The sequence below is a fragment of the Epinephelus fuscoguttatus genome, linkage group LG23, assembly GCF_011397635.1.
Source record: "Epinephelus fuscoguttatus linkage group LG23, E.fuscoguttatus.final_Chr_v1".
NCBI classification, from domain to species: domain Eukaryota; kingdom Metazoa; phylum Chordata; class Actinopteri; order Perciformes; family Serranidae; genus Epinephelus; species Epinephelus fuscoguttatus.
The window spans coordinates 17,888,563-17,904,683 of NC_064774.1; the positions used below are offsets into that span (position 1 = coordinate 17,888,563).

Consider the following 16,121-nt stretch of genomic DNA (forward strand, 5'->3'; position numbering starts at 1 on the left):
ACAACACACACACTCACTTTGCAGCTGTGAGAGAGGGGTGCGTGGATGTGCAGGAGCAATACGTGTGTGTTTATGGTACTCCAAATTCTTTGTGCTATGCAGCGTGTAGGACGGTGTGATAATATGATTTGTCTAGCCGGTATGTGTGTGTGTGTGTTTTTATATGTGTGACACAGAGAAAGGGAGAGTGAGAGACAGAGAAAATACTGCATGTATGTGTGTCAATCCCTTAACCCACCGCCCCAGAGGAGATTTAACGCGACACTGTTGCAATGCTATCCAGGATCTAGCAGATGGCTAACCACACACACACACTGGCTGGTTCAGTGTACATCGGGCCTGTATAATAAGGTTAAACCGTGTCAATGCGACATATGTTCCTACCAGTGATTTACTTGACTTCTGGACTGTAAACTCTGTGTGTATGTGTGTGTGTAAGTTATCAGCAGCATTATTAACAACGTCAGAAAGAAGGAGTGTTTCAGCTTTAACCTCTGGCTGCAAATTCCTCAAAAACTAAAGGGCGATTGGCTGTTTGATCTGTGTATTACTGTGTGTGTGTGTGTGTGTGCAGATTCTGCAGTCAGCACACACGTTCCTGTCTGCTCCGTGTTTGATCATTCCTTCCTAAGCTTCTGTCCCCGCGGCCAAATGAATAATCCACAAAACTAGCAGCTAATGCAACTTTCATTCAGACACATCTTCAAAGAGACCTCGAGCTTCTCCCTCTCTTTTTTAACACTCTCTCTATTCTGGTATCCTCTCTCTATAACCACACACACACACACACACACACACACACACACACACACACACACACACACACACACACACTCTGTCTCTGTCACCTCTGGCTCCATGTCCTCTGCCTCTCATCACTCTGACTTTAACGTTCATCCTCCTCTCTGCACATGTACGTGTACACAAATGTGTTGACTGCTGCTAATAACCAGCTTAATATATTAAGTAGTCTGGTTTGCAGCGGCCTGACTTGCACATTTACATTTACACGAGTAGTCATTTCAAATTTTGGAAACAGGGAACATCTTGTTTGTGCCATGCAAGTAGAAGGAGGCCTATGAGATGTATGAATAATCCCTTTAAAGAGAAGTTCTGTTACTTGAGGTGTTTTGGGTTTGACGCGTCATTCCTTCCCCGTGAACAGAGCGTGAAATTCACACCAATCATCTGCATGTGAAATGGAGAAAGATGTACAATCTCTCTTTTGTGCTGCAGCACGATCACGTGAACCTGTATTCTGCGAGTTTATTTGTATTTTTGAGCAGCAGAGATTAGACTCACCATTCACTCAGATTGGTGAAGCTACCCAGCAAGCAATAGTTGTGATTTAAACGTATTGGCTATATTTAGCTCCGATTTAGTCTAGCTACATGTAACCCAAATCTAGCCGATTTAATTTTGAAATTGATTAAATGTAATTTTCGCCATTGCAGATGGCGTGCGGTATGATATTCTATCATGTATAGAAAGTCAACAGTAATTAAAATATGTTTATCTCCATTTTTTGGACATGGTCTCTACATAGCCATGTAATTGATGACGTCTACACTTTGGCTATGGTTAGACGTCTACCAAATTTTCACTGACAGCCCAAATTCAGCCGTGATTTAGCCTAGACGTCAGGTCTTCATGTAGACGGCTATTAGATGTTTTTTAAACCACAAAAAGGTTGCTGGGTAATTTTAACTTTGACTTTGACTTCCCAAAACCATTTGCATGTTTCCACCAAACACTTTCGGTATGGTACCTTTGACACCAAATGTAACCCTTCAGACATGTTACCTAGACCGTAGCATTTCCATCACAAACAGTTCCTCATAACCGATGATACAGATGGAAGTCTGCACCTCGTTTATCATCCACAGAACATCCTGCACGCCGACATTTTCAGAACAAAATAGAACAGGCTGCAGTGAGTCTCTCTCCATGGGATATTTAAAAATAGCGGGTTTGTGCATTTAGTCCTTCTCAGGCAAGCTCAGGGGTTTAGTGTTGCTGGAGTCAATGGGAATGAAGCTCTGTGATGCTGTTTTTTCTCCAAGTGAGTTTAAGTCTTGTGTATGATTTATCTTGGCTTCATATGAGTGGAGGAAATCTCTACTTCTCGCTAGGCTAATTCATATTATGTGAAATGCCATAGGCTTGTGGTAATAACGGGGCGTCGGTACCGTAGTGGATAGTGCTGGCGCCTCATGTACAGAGGAATTGCCTAGCTGCAGCGGCCGCAGGTTTGAATCCAGCTTGCGGCCCTTTGCTGCATGTCAGTCCCCACTCTAGCATGTTGTATTTGTGTGGAAAACGTGTTTAGTATAAGACAGTTGTTTTGTCGGTGAACCTTGTGAGTTGTAATGGAGCCGAATTTTGTAACGTTACCTTTGTTAAATGTTGCTGTTGTCCCTGGCTTCATATGAGTAGAGGAAAAGTCTGCTAGCTGCTAGGCTAATTTATACAAGGTCCAGCAAAAGACAAGTGCTTTGTCTGTGAATGCTGCGAGTTATAGAAGCTGATTTGTGTACTTGTGTTTAGATTGTCGCTATTGAGCCATGTTTTAAGTGAGTTTTAGGTGTGTTTTGAATCAACTGCACTTTACAGCACTTCACAGGAACTCCACTGCCAACCAGTGTTTTGGAGGTGTGACTGTTGCGCAGCTGCGTATTTTCAAATGGGAACATTTTATTTTATTTTGATAATGGTCCGTTTTATGAAACTGCTTGTGACATCTCAAATGTAACTTGCAGCTGAAAACATGTTGCCCATTTCCTTGAAAATACTGAGATTTATATATTGTGTGACACCAGTCAGCCTATAGATACCGAGATATGAATTTATTGTCCATATCGCCCAGCCCTAAGTAATGCTAAATATGTAAGTAATAGTCAAAGTTGTCAAATTGAAATTTGAGGTGTGCTGATGGATTCACATCGTCAACTCATGCACTGAGTAACATTACAAATAAACCTTCCACCTTAAAAGTCACAGGCAGTCGGCCCAGTGAATTAAATTATTTTTTACTCTGACTCCAGCTGCTGCGAGAGGCAGCAAAACATCCTTTCATTTTATAGTTAGAGTGATAAAACTCTCCAGGGTGACCATCCGCTACTGACTAATCAACAGAATGCAGTGTTCACAGCTCCACCTTTTAGTACCAGATCTGTGTGCTAGGTACCCCAACAGAGGGGGGACCAAAAATGGGGACGGTACGCAACAGTTCCACTGGTACCATCCACAACTTTTCACAGTGGAAAAGGGGAAAAAAGCATACTGAAGTGAACTGTATCGTACTGCTCTGTGGAAACGGGGCTATACTGTATATTCTACTGTTGATAAAAGGAAAAACAACATAATTTCAGCTTAATTTCTTTTATTTAACGATATACTGCAGTTTATGCTACACTGAAGTCTACAAATATTTATGCAAATTTTGTTTCCCAAGCAATTTATTCTATTTTTTTTCCAGATTAATAGAGATTCATGAAAAGTACTGGAACAATTTGATTTAATTTTATTTCATTTAAAACATTTATTACTTAAAAATCAAAAACCAACATACCTTTAAGATATGCCCTCCTGTCTTCCTTTCTCCTTTTATTGTCCCTTCCTTCTCCACTCATTTCTTCTTTGCTCCTTTTTCCTTTCAGTGCCCCTTTTTCCATCCTTCCTTCTCTCCTGTCTGTTAGTGACCTTTCCTTCCTTCCCTACCTCATTCATTTCTTCTTCCCTTCCTTCTTTAATTGCCTCTTCCCTCCTTTCTTTCTTACTTGCACTGCCTCTTTCCTTCCTTATTCTTCCTTTGTTTTCTTTATTCTTTAATTTTCTCTTCTTTCTTTCTTCTTTTTTCCTTCTTTCTCTTTGTTTGTCTGTTTAATTCTTCCTTTCCTTCTCACTATGTATCAGAAGACATTAAATGTGACTCATGGCTGTCAGTTTCAAGTCAGTGAAAAGTGGGAAAAAGAAGAAGGAGAGGGCAGGAGCGAGGGATGAAGACAGAAAAGTGAGAAGATGTGACTGCAATGTGAGAGACGGGAGAGTAACACGACAGATGAATGTGTGGTAGGAAACGAAGGACTGACGAATTGCTTGTGCGTAGGAGGAAGAGGCACGGAGATGAACAGAGGAGGAGAGGGGAGATGAAAGAGTGTGAGTTGGGGAGGAGGAGGAGGAGGAGTGGGGGGTGAAGAAAGGAGGAGGAGGATAAGCATGAGGACTGCTGAGCTTTTCCTTTTCATCCCCGTCTGTGCAGCTCTATCTGACGCTCTGTCTGAGCCCGCCGTGCTGCAGAATGACTAGGCAGTATCAGCAAGGAGAGGGAGGGAGAGGAGTGGAAGGAGAGAGGGGGAAAAAGGGAGGAAAAGAAAACAGAAGTGGGAAGAAAAGAGAGGAAAAGAGATGCTGAAAGGGGGCTGATGCTGAGTGAAAAAGAGAGGGAAGAAATACACAGGAGAGAAGACAGAGTTACAAAAAGAAAAGAGGGTTTGGGAAATAAAAAATGGAAGAAAAGAAGGGATAGAGGGAAGGAGAAAGGAGCGAGGAAGATAAGTAAACATATGGAAGTAGAAAGAAGAGATCAAAGGAAGCCAAAAAGGAAAGAGTTAGAGAACAGAGGGAAAGAGTAATAAGAAACACAGGAAAGAGGGAGAGAAGGAGGCGGCACAGGAGAAAGATAGAAGTAGGGGTAGAAGTAGATAAAAATGGGAGGAAGAAAGATTAGACCAGAGATTTGTGATGAGACGAGCTGAAACAGGCAACTAGTTGCAATATGCCTACTGGTTCACACCAATTCAACTAGGTGAGATGGTGTATCATCTGTATGCAACAACTCGAAATTACTGACAAGGGCAGGATTACATTGGTTAGAAGTTCTGAATGTCAGTTTCAATTCATTTTCGATTAACTGCCCAGCCCTAGTTATGAGCACATACAGCAAGCAGCAGCAGCGACCCGCTGTCCAACACCTGCACACCATGAGGATGGAAACAGAGGGCTTGGCGGGGACGGAGCACTTGCTGCAAGAAGCAAACACGCCGTCTACGGTCATTTTGACTTGACCAGCAGACTTCACTACAAGTTGACTGGCTGGAGAAACAGGTGACATGCTTTACGTTCTAAAAACAGCCGCTGGCCATTTGACCAGCTGAGTTGCAGGTGACATCATTAGCCGGCTTGAGTCGAACTCAGTCAGTCAGTTCACACCGTTCTAAAACGGTTTTGTCTCGTTACAAATCTTTGGTCTGAACTGGGCTTCAGAATACGGAGAATTGAGGAAAATATGATGCAACAGTGATGGAGGGAAAGAGGTGTGGATTATAAAAAAAAAGAAATGGAAGGTGAGGTAACCAGAGAGAGTGAAGAAAAAGAAACGGGGTGAAATGGAGGAAATGATGGTGGAGAAAGGGGGGAAAGGATGAGGAAGAAAAGAAGGCAAGAAGAGGACATACAAGAATCAAAATCAGATTGGGTGACAAAAAGAGGGGAGAAAATAGAATGAAGGAAGAAAGGATGAGGAGTAACAAGGCAGAGGAGGAGCAAAGACTGAAAGAAAAGGGCAAAGAAAGAGAAAAATGGAGACTTGACAAAAAAGCGAAAAAAGAAAAAGATCCCTCGACTCGAGGTTTCTCACATCTCACATGAAAGTTTAGTGTGAGCCTCTGGGGCCACTGTACCCAGTTCTGAAATCCTTTTGTAAGTGCTGACTGGATCATCACAGCCCCATCTGACCACTGCTGTGTGTGTCTTTGAGTGTGTGTGTGTGTGTGTGTGTGTGTGTGTGTGTGCAGGCCTATCAATTACTGCATTACTAGAATTGACCTTCAGAGTTAGTAAAAAGCTTAATGATGGAGATAATGATCATGACTCACACTGTACACACACAACTACACACAACTGGAGCGCAATATGAGTGTGTACTTCTGTTCAATAAACACACACACACACACACACACACACACACACACACACACACACACACTAATATGACAGCTGCAGAGATGTTTTGTCAATAAATAATCAGCATAGCCATTAAAATGCTGCAGGCTAGCCTTATGGGAACTGGGCACTGATACACACATTTACACATAAAAACACACACACACACACACACACACATATACACACACAAACACACAGGAACAGACAGCTCTCAGATACACACAGTACACACTCGACAACACACACGTACACACACACATGGATGTAAAATCCCACTGGTGCACACTCAGGAATACAAAGATTGTGTGCTCACACTAAAACACACACACGCATGCTGTCCCCCCCCTACCTTCCTCCACAGTGGAGTCGAGCTGGGTGACTTTCACGGCCAGCTGGTCCACTCTCTCCTGCAGGCTGCTCATCCTCAGGTAGAAGCTGTTGGCTTCATTAAACAGCTCTCCGAAAATGTCCTCTGCATGGCGACCTGGATGGAAAAACACGGAGACACGCACGCACATTGGTTAAAATGCAGTTTAACGATATTCTTTCATCCTGTGAAAGTGCATTCACACATTCATGTTCGCCAGCTGAGCTCTTGCTCCCAGCTTCTATGGACATATTCAGGGTTCAAGCTAAAAAAAAAAAAACTGACAAGACTTTTATTTGCAAAGTGACACAAATGGTGCGGTAGCAGTCTGCTGTCCAAAATAAGAGGCTTTTTAACAGAGGACATTGTCCTCCTGAGTTATCTGAAAAGAGAAATTCACAGAGATGGAGGTAAGTCAATACTTTCGTCCTGTTCCTTCTCCCCCTGTCTGTCTCAGTAGGACAGATGTCCTCCTGCTGCGCACCTGTCGGGCTGAATACTTTCAAAGATCTCTCTGTTTGCCTCTCTGAGTTTAAACGTGTGTGTGTGTATGTGACAGAAATGTTCAAATATTTAAATATATTTACTGAGATGCAGAAATGCCTTCCTCAATAACACCGCCACCTCTAAACCAAATAAAACGCGTGCGCGCACGCACACACACACACCCACCTGCTCCATACCCTGAATGTCTCTTTCCACCTCCTCTCTCTGTCTTTCTGTCTCACAGCCCACGACATGACAGATGAAGCAGAGGCAGAGCACTCACTCATTCTCACTGAGCTGTCGCTGAATTTAATTTAGTCCCCGAACTGTTAATCAAATTTAAACAGATCTATTTTTCCTCCACATTTCCACTGAATGATCTCTGTTCTGGTTGAGGGTGAAACCGTGCAGCCCAGAAATAACTTCAGCTGCAAATATCACGGCATCCATATGAACCACACACATATCTAATGAAAGTCAGGTAATGGTGTATATATTGATCATGATGCACCCGGACACAGACATTTTTACTGCAGGACACAGCCAGCATTTTGGCAACATATTTATGTGTTACTGGATTTCATAAAAATCCACCTTGGATTTGTCGTTTTTTTTTTTTACCAGGCTGTTTCAAACTCCATCAAACACCACAGCAGCTGCCCCTAAGGCGACTCCATCCTCTCAGCAAGCAACTGCTGAGATACATCTAATCTGCATGTGCAGACACAGCCTTGTTCACATTCAAAACATCTCAAGTGATATGTTTTTAAGATCATGAAAAACACTACTTATGTGTGCTGTGAATTCATTAGTGTTGGGTGTGATTGCACTTAAAATGCTGAGGATGACACATCGGGACGTCTCTGTCTCTGATTGCTTGAGACTAATTTGGAGGGGTCAGGCATGCAGTTGACCTACTGTGGTGTAGTGTAAACACAGTGAGTAGTTAAATCTAGTGTGCAGATAGTTATGACAACCCTGCTCTGTAGCTGTATGGCTAATTGCAAATGCGTAATTTTAACCGTGCTGGTTGGGTTTCTAGCGATGGTATTGTTCGTTAGTCAGAAGCACACGTTAGAATCTTAACACGTCAAACATAGATAGTGAAAATTATCTTCTAATCAACAGAATGTTAAACTGTCATTGTGAGCACGTTAGCATGCACATGCTAGTATTTAGCTTGAAGCATCACTGTGCCTATGTACAGCCTCAAAGCCACAGATATTGCTGTAGACTCTTAAGGGGTAATTATGGTACTTTTTAACCTGGACCCTATTTTGTGTCTGTTTTTGTGTCTAAGTGACTACTGGGAGCAAAAATTCTTGAAATTGGTCCAGTATTGAGTGAGAAATAACAGGCTTCAATGGTACATTAATGCGTAACGGTGCACCTTTACATACGTCCACTAAAACTGCTTGTTTTGGCAATGACAGGCTTGTTATTTTCAGTGTCTGACAACATTTTGTAAAGGATCCTACAGATATAGACCTTTTGTTGAAGAGTAAGATCCTTTTCATGTATTCAGAAACAGCCCTGAAACCGCAATTGCAAAACTCACCAGACTCCATTTCAATAAACTGTATTTTTATAATTGTAAAACATTTTATTCAAAGTCGACACAAACAAACTAAAAATCATAAAAAACATCTTTGTTCATCTCTCCACTGTTCGACAATCACCAGCTCTGGTTTGGTTGAAATAAACCCTTAATTAACCCAGTTAGACGTGAGAATATTCTGGCTTTATACATGCTAAAATTACTGTTTATTTAAATGGAGTCTGGTGGGTTTGCCAACAGAGATTTTAGGGCTGTTTATCAAATACCCTCAGAGGTTACATTGCAGCCACTGCTGCAATTTTGCTTCGTAATGGACCAATTTAAAAATAAGTTGTTCCCATTCATCACTTTGTCAAAAAAACTTGGAAAAAAAAAAGGCTCCAGGTTAGAAAATACCAATGTCAAGGGCACGCCATAAAGTGGGATAGCAAAATTACTTTGTGTGTCTTTGTGAAATATTTGTTTCTAGAAGTATGGTCACACAGAGACTATACTTAAAGGGCTAGCTGCTAACTGCTAACTGCTAAGCTGGCCAGGCTTGCACAACTCAGTCATAATAGTTTCAGGAGATTCTCTTTATCTTCTCAGTATGTTTAGCTCCCTGCTGGCATTTTGGTCACTACTGTTCACTACTTTGTTCAATTAAAAAGTATTTGAAGATAAACAAAGCTCTCCAACTAACAAGCTTGCTAAAAGTCCGTTAGCTAACCTGGGACAAGATTACAAGTTCACACACTTCACTCAAAATAGGTAACTGACCTATCGACTCCCATCTCATTCTGTCTGTAAACCATTGCTCTTTAGTGGTGCAATTCATACTCCCAGAGAAGAACTTCAATAAAACTTGATGCTGCCAGGGGTGCAAACTAGAGGTGACACGCCAAAAGTTACATGCAAATTGTTAAGGCTAGCTTTCGCTAAATAAAAACAATCACATTTTATCGGACCAATTAAGCCATGCCGGCAGAACTGACCTCATTTAATTCCCCTTGACTCTGTCCTCCTCGCACATCCAGAGCCCCCCACATGAATCTCACAAATGACCTATTTTGGATTCAAAATGGTGATTTGCACCCCTGTGCTGCTCTGGCTCTCCATCCTCTTTAAAGTTCAGCACTGTCAAGATGTCTCGCTATCTGTCAAGGGTAAGCTGAACTTGATGCAAAAATTCGTGCTGACGTATTGCACCCTCGCAAGCAAATCCACAAATTGCTGCGATTACATTGGTATGAATTGAAATCACAGTGAATTTTTCATAGTCACACATCAGCAGCAGCATCATTCAAAACAGGGAGACCAGCAGGCTGAAGAAAATTCTTTAACAAATTCATTCATTAGATATGATTTTAACGACTGTATTATATGTGCAAATCATCAAGAGGAACATTAATCCTATACTGAACCACAGGATACTCACTCAGACTGCCCAGCTGTTTGATGATGGCTGCCAGGGTGCTGTTGGTGACACACTCCAGCTCACTGGTCACCCCATCCGGCAACGCCCCACGGCACAGGTGCCTGGGCTCAATGTTCCTCTTCACCAACGGCATGCTGCTCTACACCTGAGGAAATGACAGAGAGGAAAGAGACATCATTAGTGAGGGTAAGAATTAGTCATCCAGCCCTGCTACCAGTATCGTTCTGTGACAACATAATAACCGAAATATGTTTCGACACCCCCAAAACTGTCTCAAGGTGCTTGACTGAAACTGCTCGTTTTCTCCTGACATTTGTGAACATGCTGTGGCTCATTATTCAAATTCCCCGTAGGAAAAATACGAACATTAACAACATTACAGCTCCGCACTGACAGATAAGACAGAAAGAAGAAAGCCGAGGAATAAATGGGTTGGTGTTCAGCTGTGAGTCCTGATGGAGACGGAGGTGTCATGTCCGCCGTGGGGTGCAGTCGCTCATCACACTGCTTAATGTCAATGCGGCTGGGATGAGCCAACAGCCAAATGAGCCGGAAAGAAGTTTCTAAATGGTGCTAACGAGCCGCAACTGTAGCCAGAGAAACCATGAGGGGCAGAGAGAGGGAGACAAAGAGAGACAAAGTGAAGGGTTAGAAGATGAGAGAGAGACGGAGTAAAGGATAGACAGACAGAATGAGAGGATGCAAGAGCATCTGACAGACTGTGTGAGAGAAGAAAGACTGTGTGTGTGTGTGTGTGTGTGTGTGTGTGTGTGTGTGTGTGTGAGCGGCCACGAGGGAAGAGCTACATATAGATGCAGTATGTCATATGATGTGAGCCAGGCGTCCTTGTGCTGGGTGAAAGGAGAGCTTCAGTTATCAGAGCAGCAGAGACAAAATGAGATACGTGACCAAGAAACCATTTCATTACCTCATCTTTTTTTTTATTCTAATCTTAAAGCAAATAAGTCGACGTAATCTTGAAGCGAGTCAAAGCTGCAGTTGCTAAATTCTATATATGACACTTTATCCACACAGTTTTATAAGAGACTGATAATCTGTCTCATGTAAACCTCTTTGTAGTGCTTCTGATGGCATTTGCTAGAGTCAACTGCTGCTGTTGAAAAGCAGCCAATCACAGCTGAGGAGTCTCTAAGGTAGCTGCCAATCATGTCAGCCACTGCTTGTGAACTGTGATCAAACTGTCAAACTAAGCAGCGCTGACCAAATATGAAGGAAGATTCTGTTACTGCATTGCCTATTTCTTGACTCAGGTGCTTGCAAAAATATATTTAAATGTACTGTTTAGCTGTTAAATGAGAACGTTTGCTCAAGTCAAGGGGTGGCTCTTGTTTTTTGCTCAGTGGTTTTCAACATGGTTGGTCAACACTAAAATCTGTTCCTGAACACATCTGAGGTGAGAAACAGGGAATGCACTAGCAGAATCTTGATTAAAATTTGATTAGTGCTGCCTAGTTTGCAGGGCTTGCCCCTAATAGTCGACCAAGCATTAGTTGACCAGAAAGGTCATTAGACTGCAAATTTTCATCAGTCACTCAGCTGCAGAAAAAAAAAACAAAAAACGTGCATCTCTATTAAGAGCTGCATCTTGTTAAAATAAATCAAAACCATGTGGAAATTTAATTTGAAAGGACAGAAACAGAAGAGGCCACGCTCGGCAGTCAGGCAGGAGTCAAGTCAGAGAAACCAATCACAGCAGTAGAGTCTCTAACGCAACTGTTAGTCATGTCAGTCACTGCTCTTGAACTGTGGTCAAAGTGTCAAACTAGGCAGCGGTGATCAAATATGAATCAAATTGCTATTACTGCATCGACTATTTCTCACCTCAAGTGTTTTCAGAAATATATTTTAGTGTACTGTTTAGCTGTAGAATAAGAAAGACTGCTCCAGCCAAAGGGCAGTGCTTGTTTTTGGCTCAACTGTTTTCAACATGGTGGCTGGGTCACAAGCTTTCTCGCTCAGCAGTCAGACAGGAGTCAGGTTAATTTCCAGGGCTGGTACCTGCGGTTATTCCACAGGCTAGTTAATAACATGTCGGGCAGGAAATCCAAAGTGTGGGATCATTTTGAGAAGGTGAAGGACGAACCCAAGGTGATATGTAAACTCATCTTCATTGGTCGACTACAAACATGACGTATCATCTGAAACATGGAAGTAGCTACATGCCCATTAGCCACTTAGCACAATCATTGCTGCTTTGCCGACAGCGTCATTAACAGGCGGCTCGCTCAGTGTGTGACGTGCACTTGTAGATAAAATATAGGCCTATATTAATGAAGGTTCATTAGTACAGTTTTGTATTTCTCTGTAATGTAGCACAGTGTTAACAATGTTACTGATACTATTCTTTCTCACACCTTCAACTCAAACCATTGTGTTGCCCCGCCCAAAATATATCATTTGATAATTAAATCAATATCGAAAACATGCAGGTGACTGGTCGACTAATGGCCTTAAATGATGACTGCTGGTCGACGAGGAAAATTCTTAGTCGGGGGCAGCCCTACTAGTTCGACAGTTTGATTGCAGTTCATGAACAGGGTTTGACATGATTGACAGCTGTATTAGAGACTTGGCTTGGCTTTTGTATTCCTTTAGCCGCATTAATGCCATTATACGCAATTAAAGTAGGCAAAGGAACATGATTGATTTTTTTTTTTTTTTTTTTTTTACAGGTTACCTGAATTACATACTTCTATGCATATAGTGACAGTTTTGACATAGTTATTTTTATTAAAGGTACCAACAACAGCTTTATAACTAACCTCTGTCTCTCTACGAGGCTTTTAGCTCGTTGTTTTGGTTTTATGACCCACATATTTATCGGAACATACTGGTTGATTGAGACACTTTTATCAGTCCTAAATGGTGCCCACAGGACAAATAAAAGAACCTTTCATCCTCCCCGAAAAGCTCAAGAAATAGTTCACTTTTTCCGTCTTTCTCCTCTGGTATCTGTCTTGACAAATGCATCTTTGGAGATGAAGAGCAACTAATGTGCAAATTGTGTTGTTTTTGGTTGAAGTGTGCAATTTTTTGGTGGATTGATGCCATTTTTGGGCTGAACTGAGCAGTTTTTACGTTGAAATGTGGAACGTTTATTTGACGGGTGTGGTTTTGGGTTGAAATGTGCAGCTTTTGGGCAAAAGAGTGCACTTTTTAGGTTGAAGGGTGCAATTTAACAGCACTCTTGTCTGATTATGCAACCTTACCTTTTATCTTTTTCTTTTTTATATGTTTGTTGTTATTTAATTTAACATTTTTCCCTTCTTTTTTAACTTTTCTTTAAATGTATGTGCAAATAAATGAACTAAACTCGACTTAACCTTAACCTGAACTGACGTGTGCACTGTTTAAAGGTATACTATGCAGACTTGTCAGTTACTGCTTGCAAAAACACTTGCCAACGTAAGTGCCAAGGTAAAAGCCAACCCCAAAATCTTCTGGCATTTCACCTTGCTATATTTGTGTTTTTTCAGCGCTATGTCTCTTGGATGCCTGCTGTTTATGGTCTGGCAGTCGGTCTTCACCTTTTTACCTCTCCTGAGCTCCTGTACCCATCAACATCTCAAGCACAGAAAAGGAAAAAGAAAGGAAAGGAAATACAGGCAGAGGGCAGAGTCTCTGCAGAAAAATGCAACACCGCACATTTCCAGTGGGTCATAAGTGAAGGATTGAGAGCAATTATTTCTGTATGAGTCTATACCTTGTTTTTTTTGTGTGTGTGTGTGTGCATGAACCTGTTGAACTATGTAACTGAGTCTAAGTTTGCAACTTTAAGGCTGAAATGTGTAACTACTGAGTCGAAGTGGGATTACTTTACAGGCTGGAAAAACTCTGACCGTCAAACAGAAACATAGGAAAAACGGAATAGTTGCCAGTTATGTAATTCGTGGCGAGTGATCATCAAACTACTGCCCAGAAACAGGCGATGAATGTAGATTCAGCATTAACTGCAACTGAAGACTGTAATTTCCCCGTGCTCTTTGAAGTAAATCATCATGACCGACACACAAAGAGAAAAAGTGAGGAAGAGAAGTTGGATAAAAGTGAGTGAGAGCCGAACACGTGAGAGGAAACTCTTCTCAGTTTGGAGTGAACTCTCTATGTGGGACACGCTTGTTATTTTTGGGCCATGATTTTGTGTGAAAGTGTGTGTGACTGTTCATGCCTGTGTGCTTCAGAATTACAGTCTGTGTGTGTGTGTGTGTGTGTGTGTGTTCTCACTGTGTGCACGTGAATGAGTGTGCATATGTGCATGTGGGAGGTGTGTGTGTTCCCAGGTCAGTGCTCTGGAAACGTGCCATTCTCGCACTCTATCCCACGCTTCTAATATCATCTTTGGCACAATTAATATTTGCGGGATGAGAGGAGCAACGTCGAGACAATGGAGGTAAACACATGGATTTACTGCCAAAATGTGAGTGTGTATGTTAGGAACTGAATAGTTATGATAAAAGACATGCTAATACCTCATGTTTCACACACTTCTCAGACACAATAAGTGTGTGTGTGCTCACGTGCTCCTTAATTTGTTTGTCCAGACTGAACCACACATGCCAACTTTAATAAAAAGTGACTACTTTGTCCTCTTTACGTCTCCTTCCCTCGCACCCTCCTGCTCTCCCGTCCTCTAATAGCTCCTGACATTCAATTACACAAACTACCTCAGATTGCGCCGACCTGTCTTAAGCGTGTGATTGAGCTTTACCCAAAGTGTGTGTATGCATGAGTGCGAGCCAATGTCGACCCCCTCCTCCAGCTGTTGTAAATAATCTAACACCACGGCTGTTTAATAATGCATACACGTTCCTCCTCATCCTCCACCGCCGCCTCAATAGCTTGCTCTTCATCTCTTATTTGTCTCATCTGTCCGACCCCTCCCCTCTCGTCTTTTTTTTCTTCTCCTCCTCGCTCTAGATCTTCTCTCCATCTCAGCCCAGTTTCATTAATAAATCAGTGAGGGTGAATATCTCTTCCTCTGACTCCCCAGTGCCCATCACAGAGCGGGTATTCCCCCATCTCTGTTTTGATCTGAGAGGGTGTGTGTTTTCATCGGTGAATGTGTGCAAGATAACGGGGATTGTGTGTGAAGGGATGCTTGTGTGTTTAACAGATGTTGAGGCCCACTTAGGCTGCGTTCAGACTGCAGGCAAATCAGATTTGTTTCTCAAATCACGTCTTTAAGATGGACCATCTCTGCACTGTTATTTGCAAGTGATCCGGCTGGACTTGTGTGTCCAGACATCACCAACCTATCCTCTTCGGTTGCTGTGGCAACAATGTAGTTGTGAGTAACTATGGAGCTACACAGCATTCCAGTGCAGGAGAATGACAAATGGAGGTCCCCCATTTCGCCCTTCAAACAACTGCGCTGTCAAGCAGAGGCTACTTGTTTTAATTTATTTCCAGATCTGTCTATGGTATGTTGTCTGAAATGTCGTCTGGAATTCTGCCCTTGTCCCGTGTCCCACATATTGAGACGACATCCTGCATTTTGATTTTAAAAGTCAAACCACTGCAGGATAGACTTTTTTATAATCTGGATTTTATCCAATATCTGTGAACAAAGCAGGAAAAGCTGTCATCACGGGGCTGTGCTTGTTGTCAATCAAACTATGCACATGTGGGTCAAGTGCAGGTGAACCTGTCACCGTTGTATACGCTATACCCACGGGGAAAATTGCAAGTCAAAAGCTATGCAGATTTAGGCCGAATATGATGGAAACTACCACAATGAAAAGGAAATGCAGCTACAACAAAGGCTGGAGGACTGCTTATAACTGGGTGAAGCAGGTGTACATGTGGGGCAGGATAGAAAGGCCCACATTGTCCCACACGAACACACTCTATGTCCCACATTTAGTCTGTTGCAGTCTGGTCACCTGATTTGCATGTATCCAGAGCGTGCAGACTGAGACACATCCGTAGAAAACTGATAGGACTTTCATTTCAAATCACCTCCAAATGTGATCTGGATCCAATTTGCAAAGATCGCATTTCATGTGTTTTTCTTTGCTGTCTAGACTTTGTAAAATCAATTTGAATATACCAAAAAGACTGGGGCTAGCAGCCTGACAAAGCCTTAATCTGGGTTTGTGATGTAGATTTACTACATGCATGACATGATGTTAATCTTTCTCCTCTCTGACACACACACACACACACACACACACACACACACACACACACACACACAGACTGCATTTTGACCCCAAGGCACTTACTCTACTCACAAGCCCATTCAGGTCAGCTGCAGGGCAAAGTGACATCAGCCTGGTGTGCTACACCTCTGATTTGAAGATACTGGAGACAAAGGATTAACAAGG

General features: G+C 42.3%; 1 protein-coding gene across 3 annotated transcripts in view; it reads right to left on the bottom strand.

The window, feature by feature from the left end:
- zgc:109889 (uncharacterized protein LOC553542 homolog) overlaps window positions 1-16,121 on the bottom strand; it is a 64,696-nt gene that overhangs the window by 17,215 nt on the left and 31,360 nt on the right. For all 3 annotated transcript variants that reach the window (XM_049569312.1, XM_049569310.1, XM_049569311.1), the window contains exons 3-4: window positions 9,775-9,919; window positions 6,296-6,430 (exon numbers count right to left, since the gene is read on the bottom strand). In XM_049569312.1, coding sequence (XP_049425269.1) covers window positions 6,296-6,430; window positions 9,775-9,907 — 268 coding nt within the window. In that variant the 5' untranslated portion in view covers window positions 9,908-9,919. The remainder of the gene's footprint in view (window positions 1-6,295; window positions 6,431-9,774; window positions 9,920-16,121) is intronic.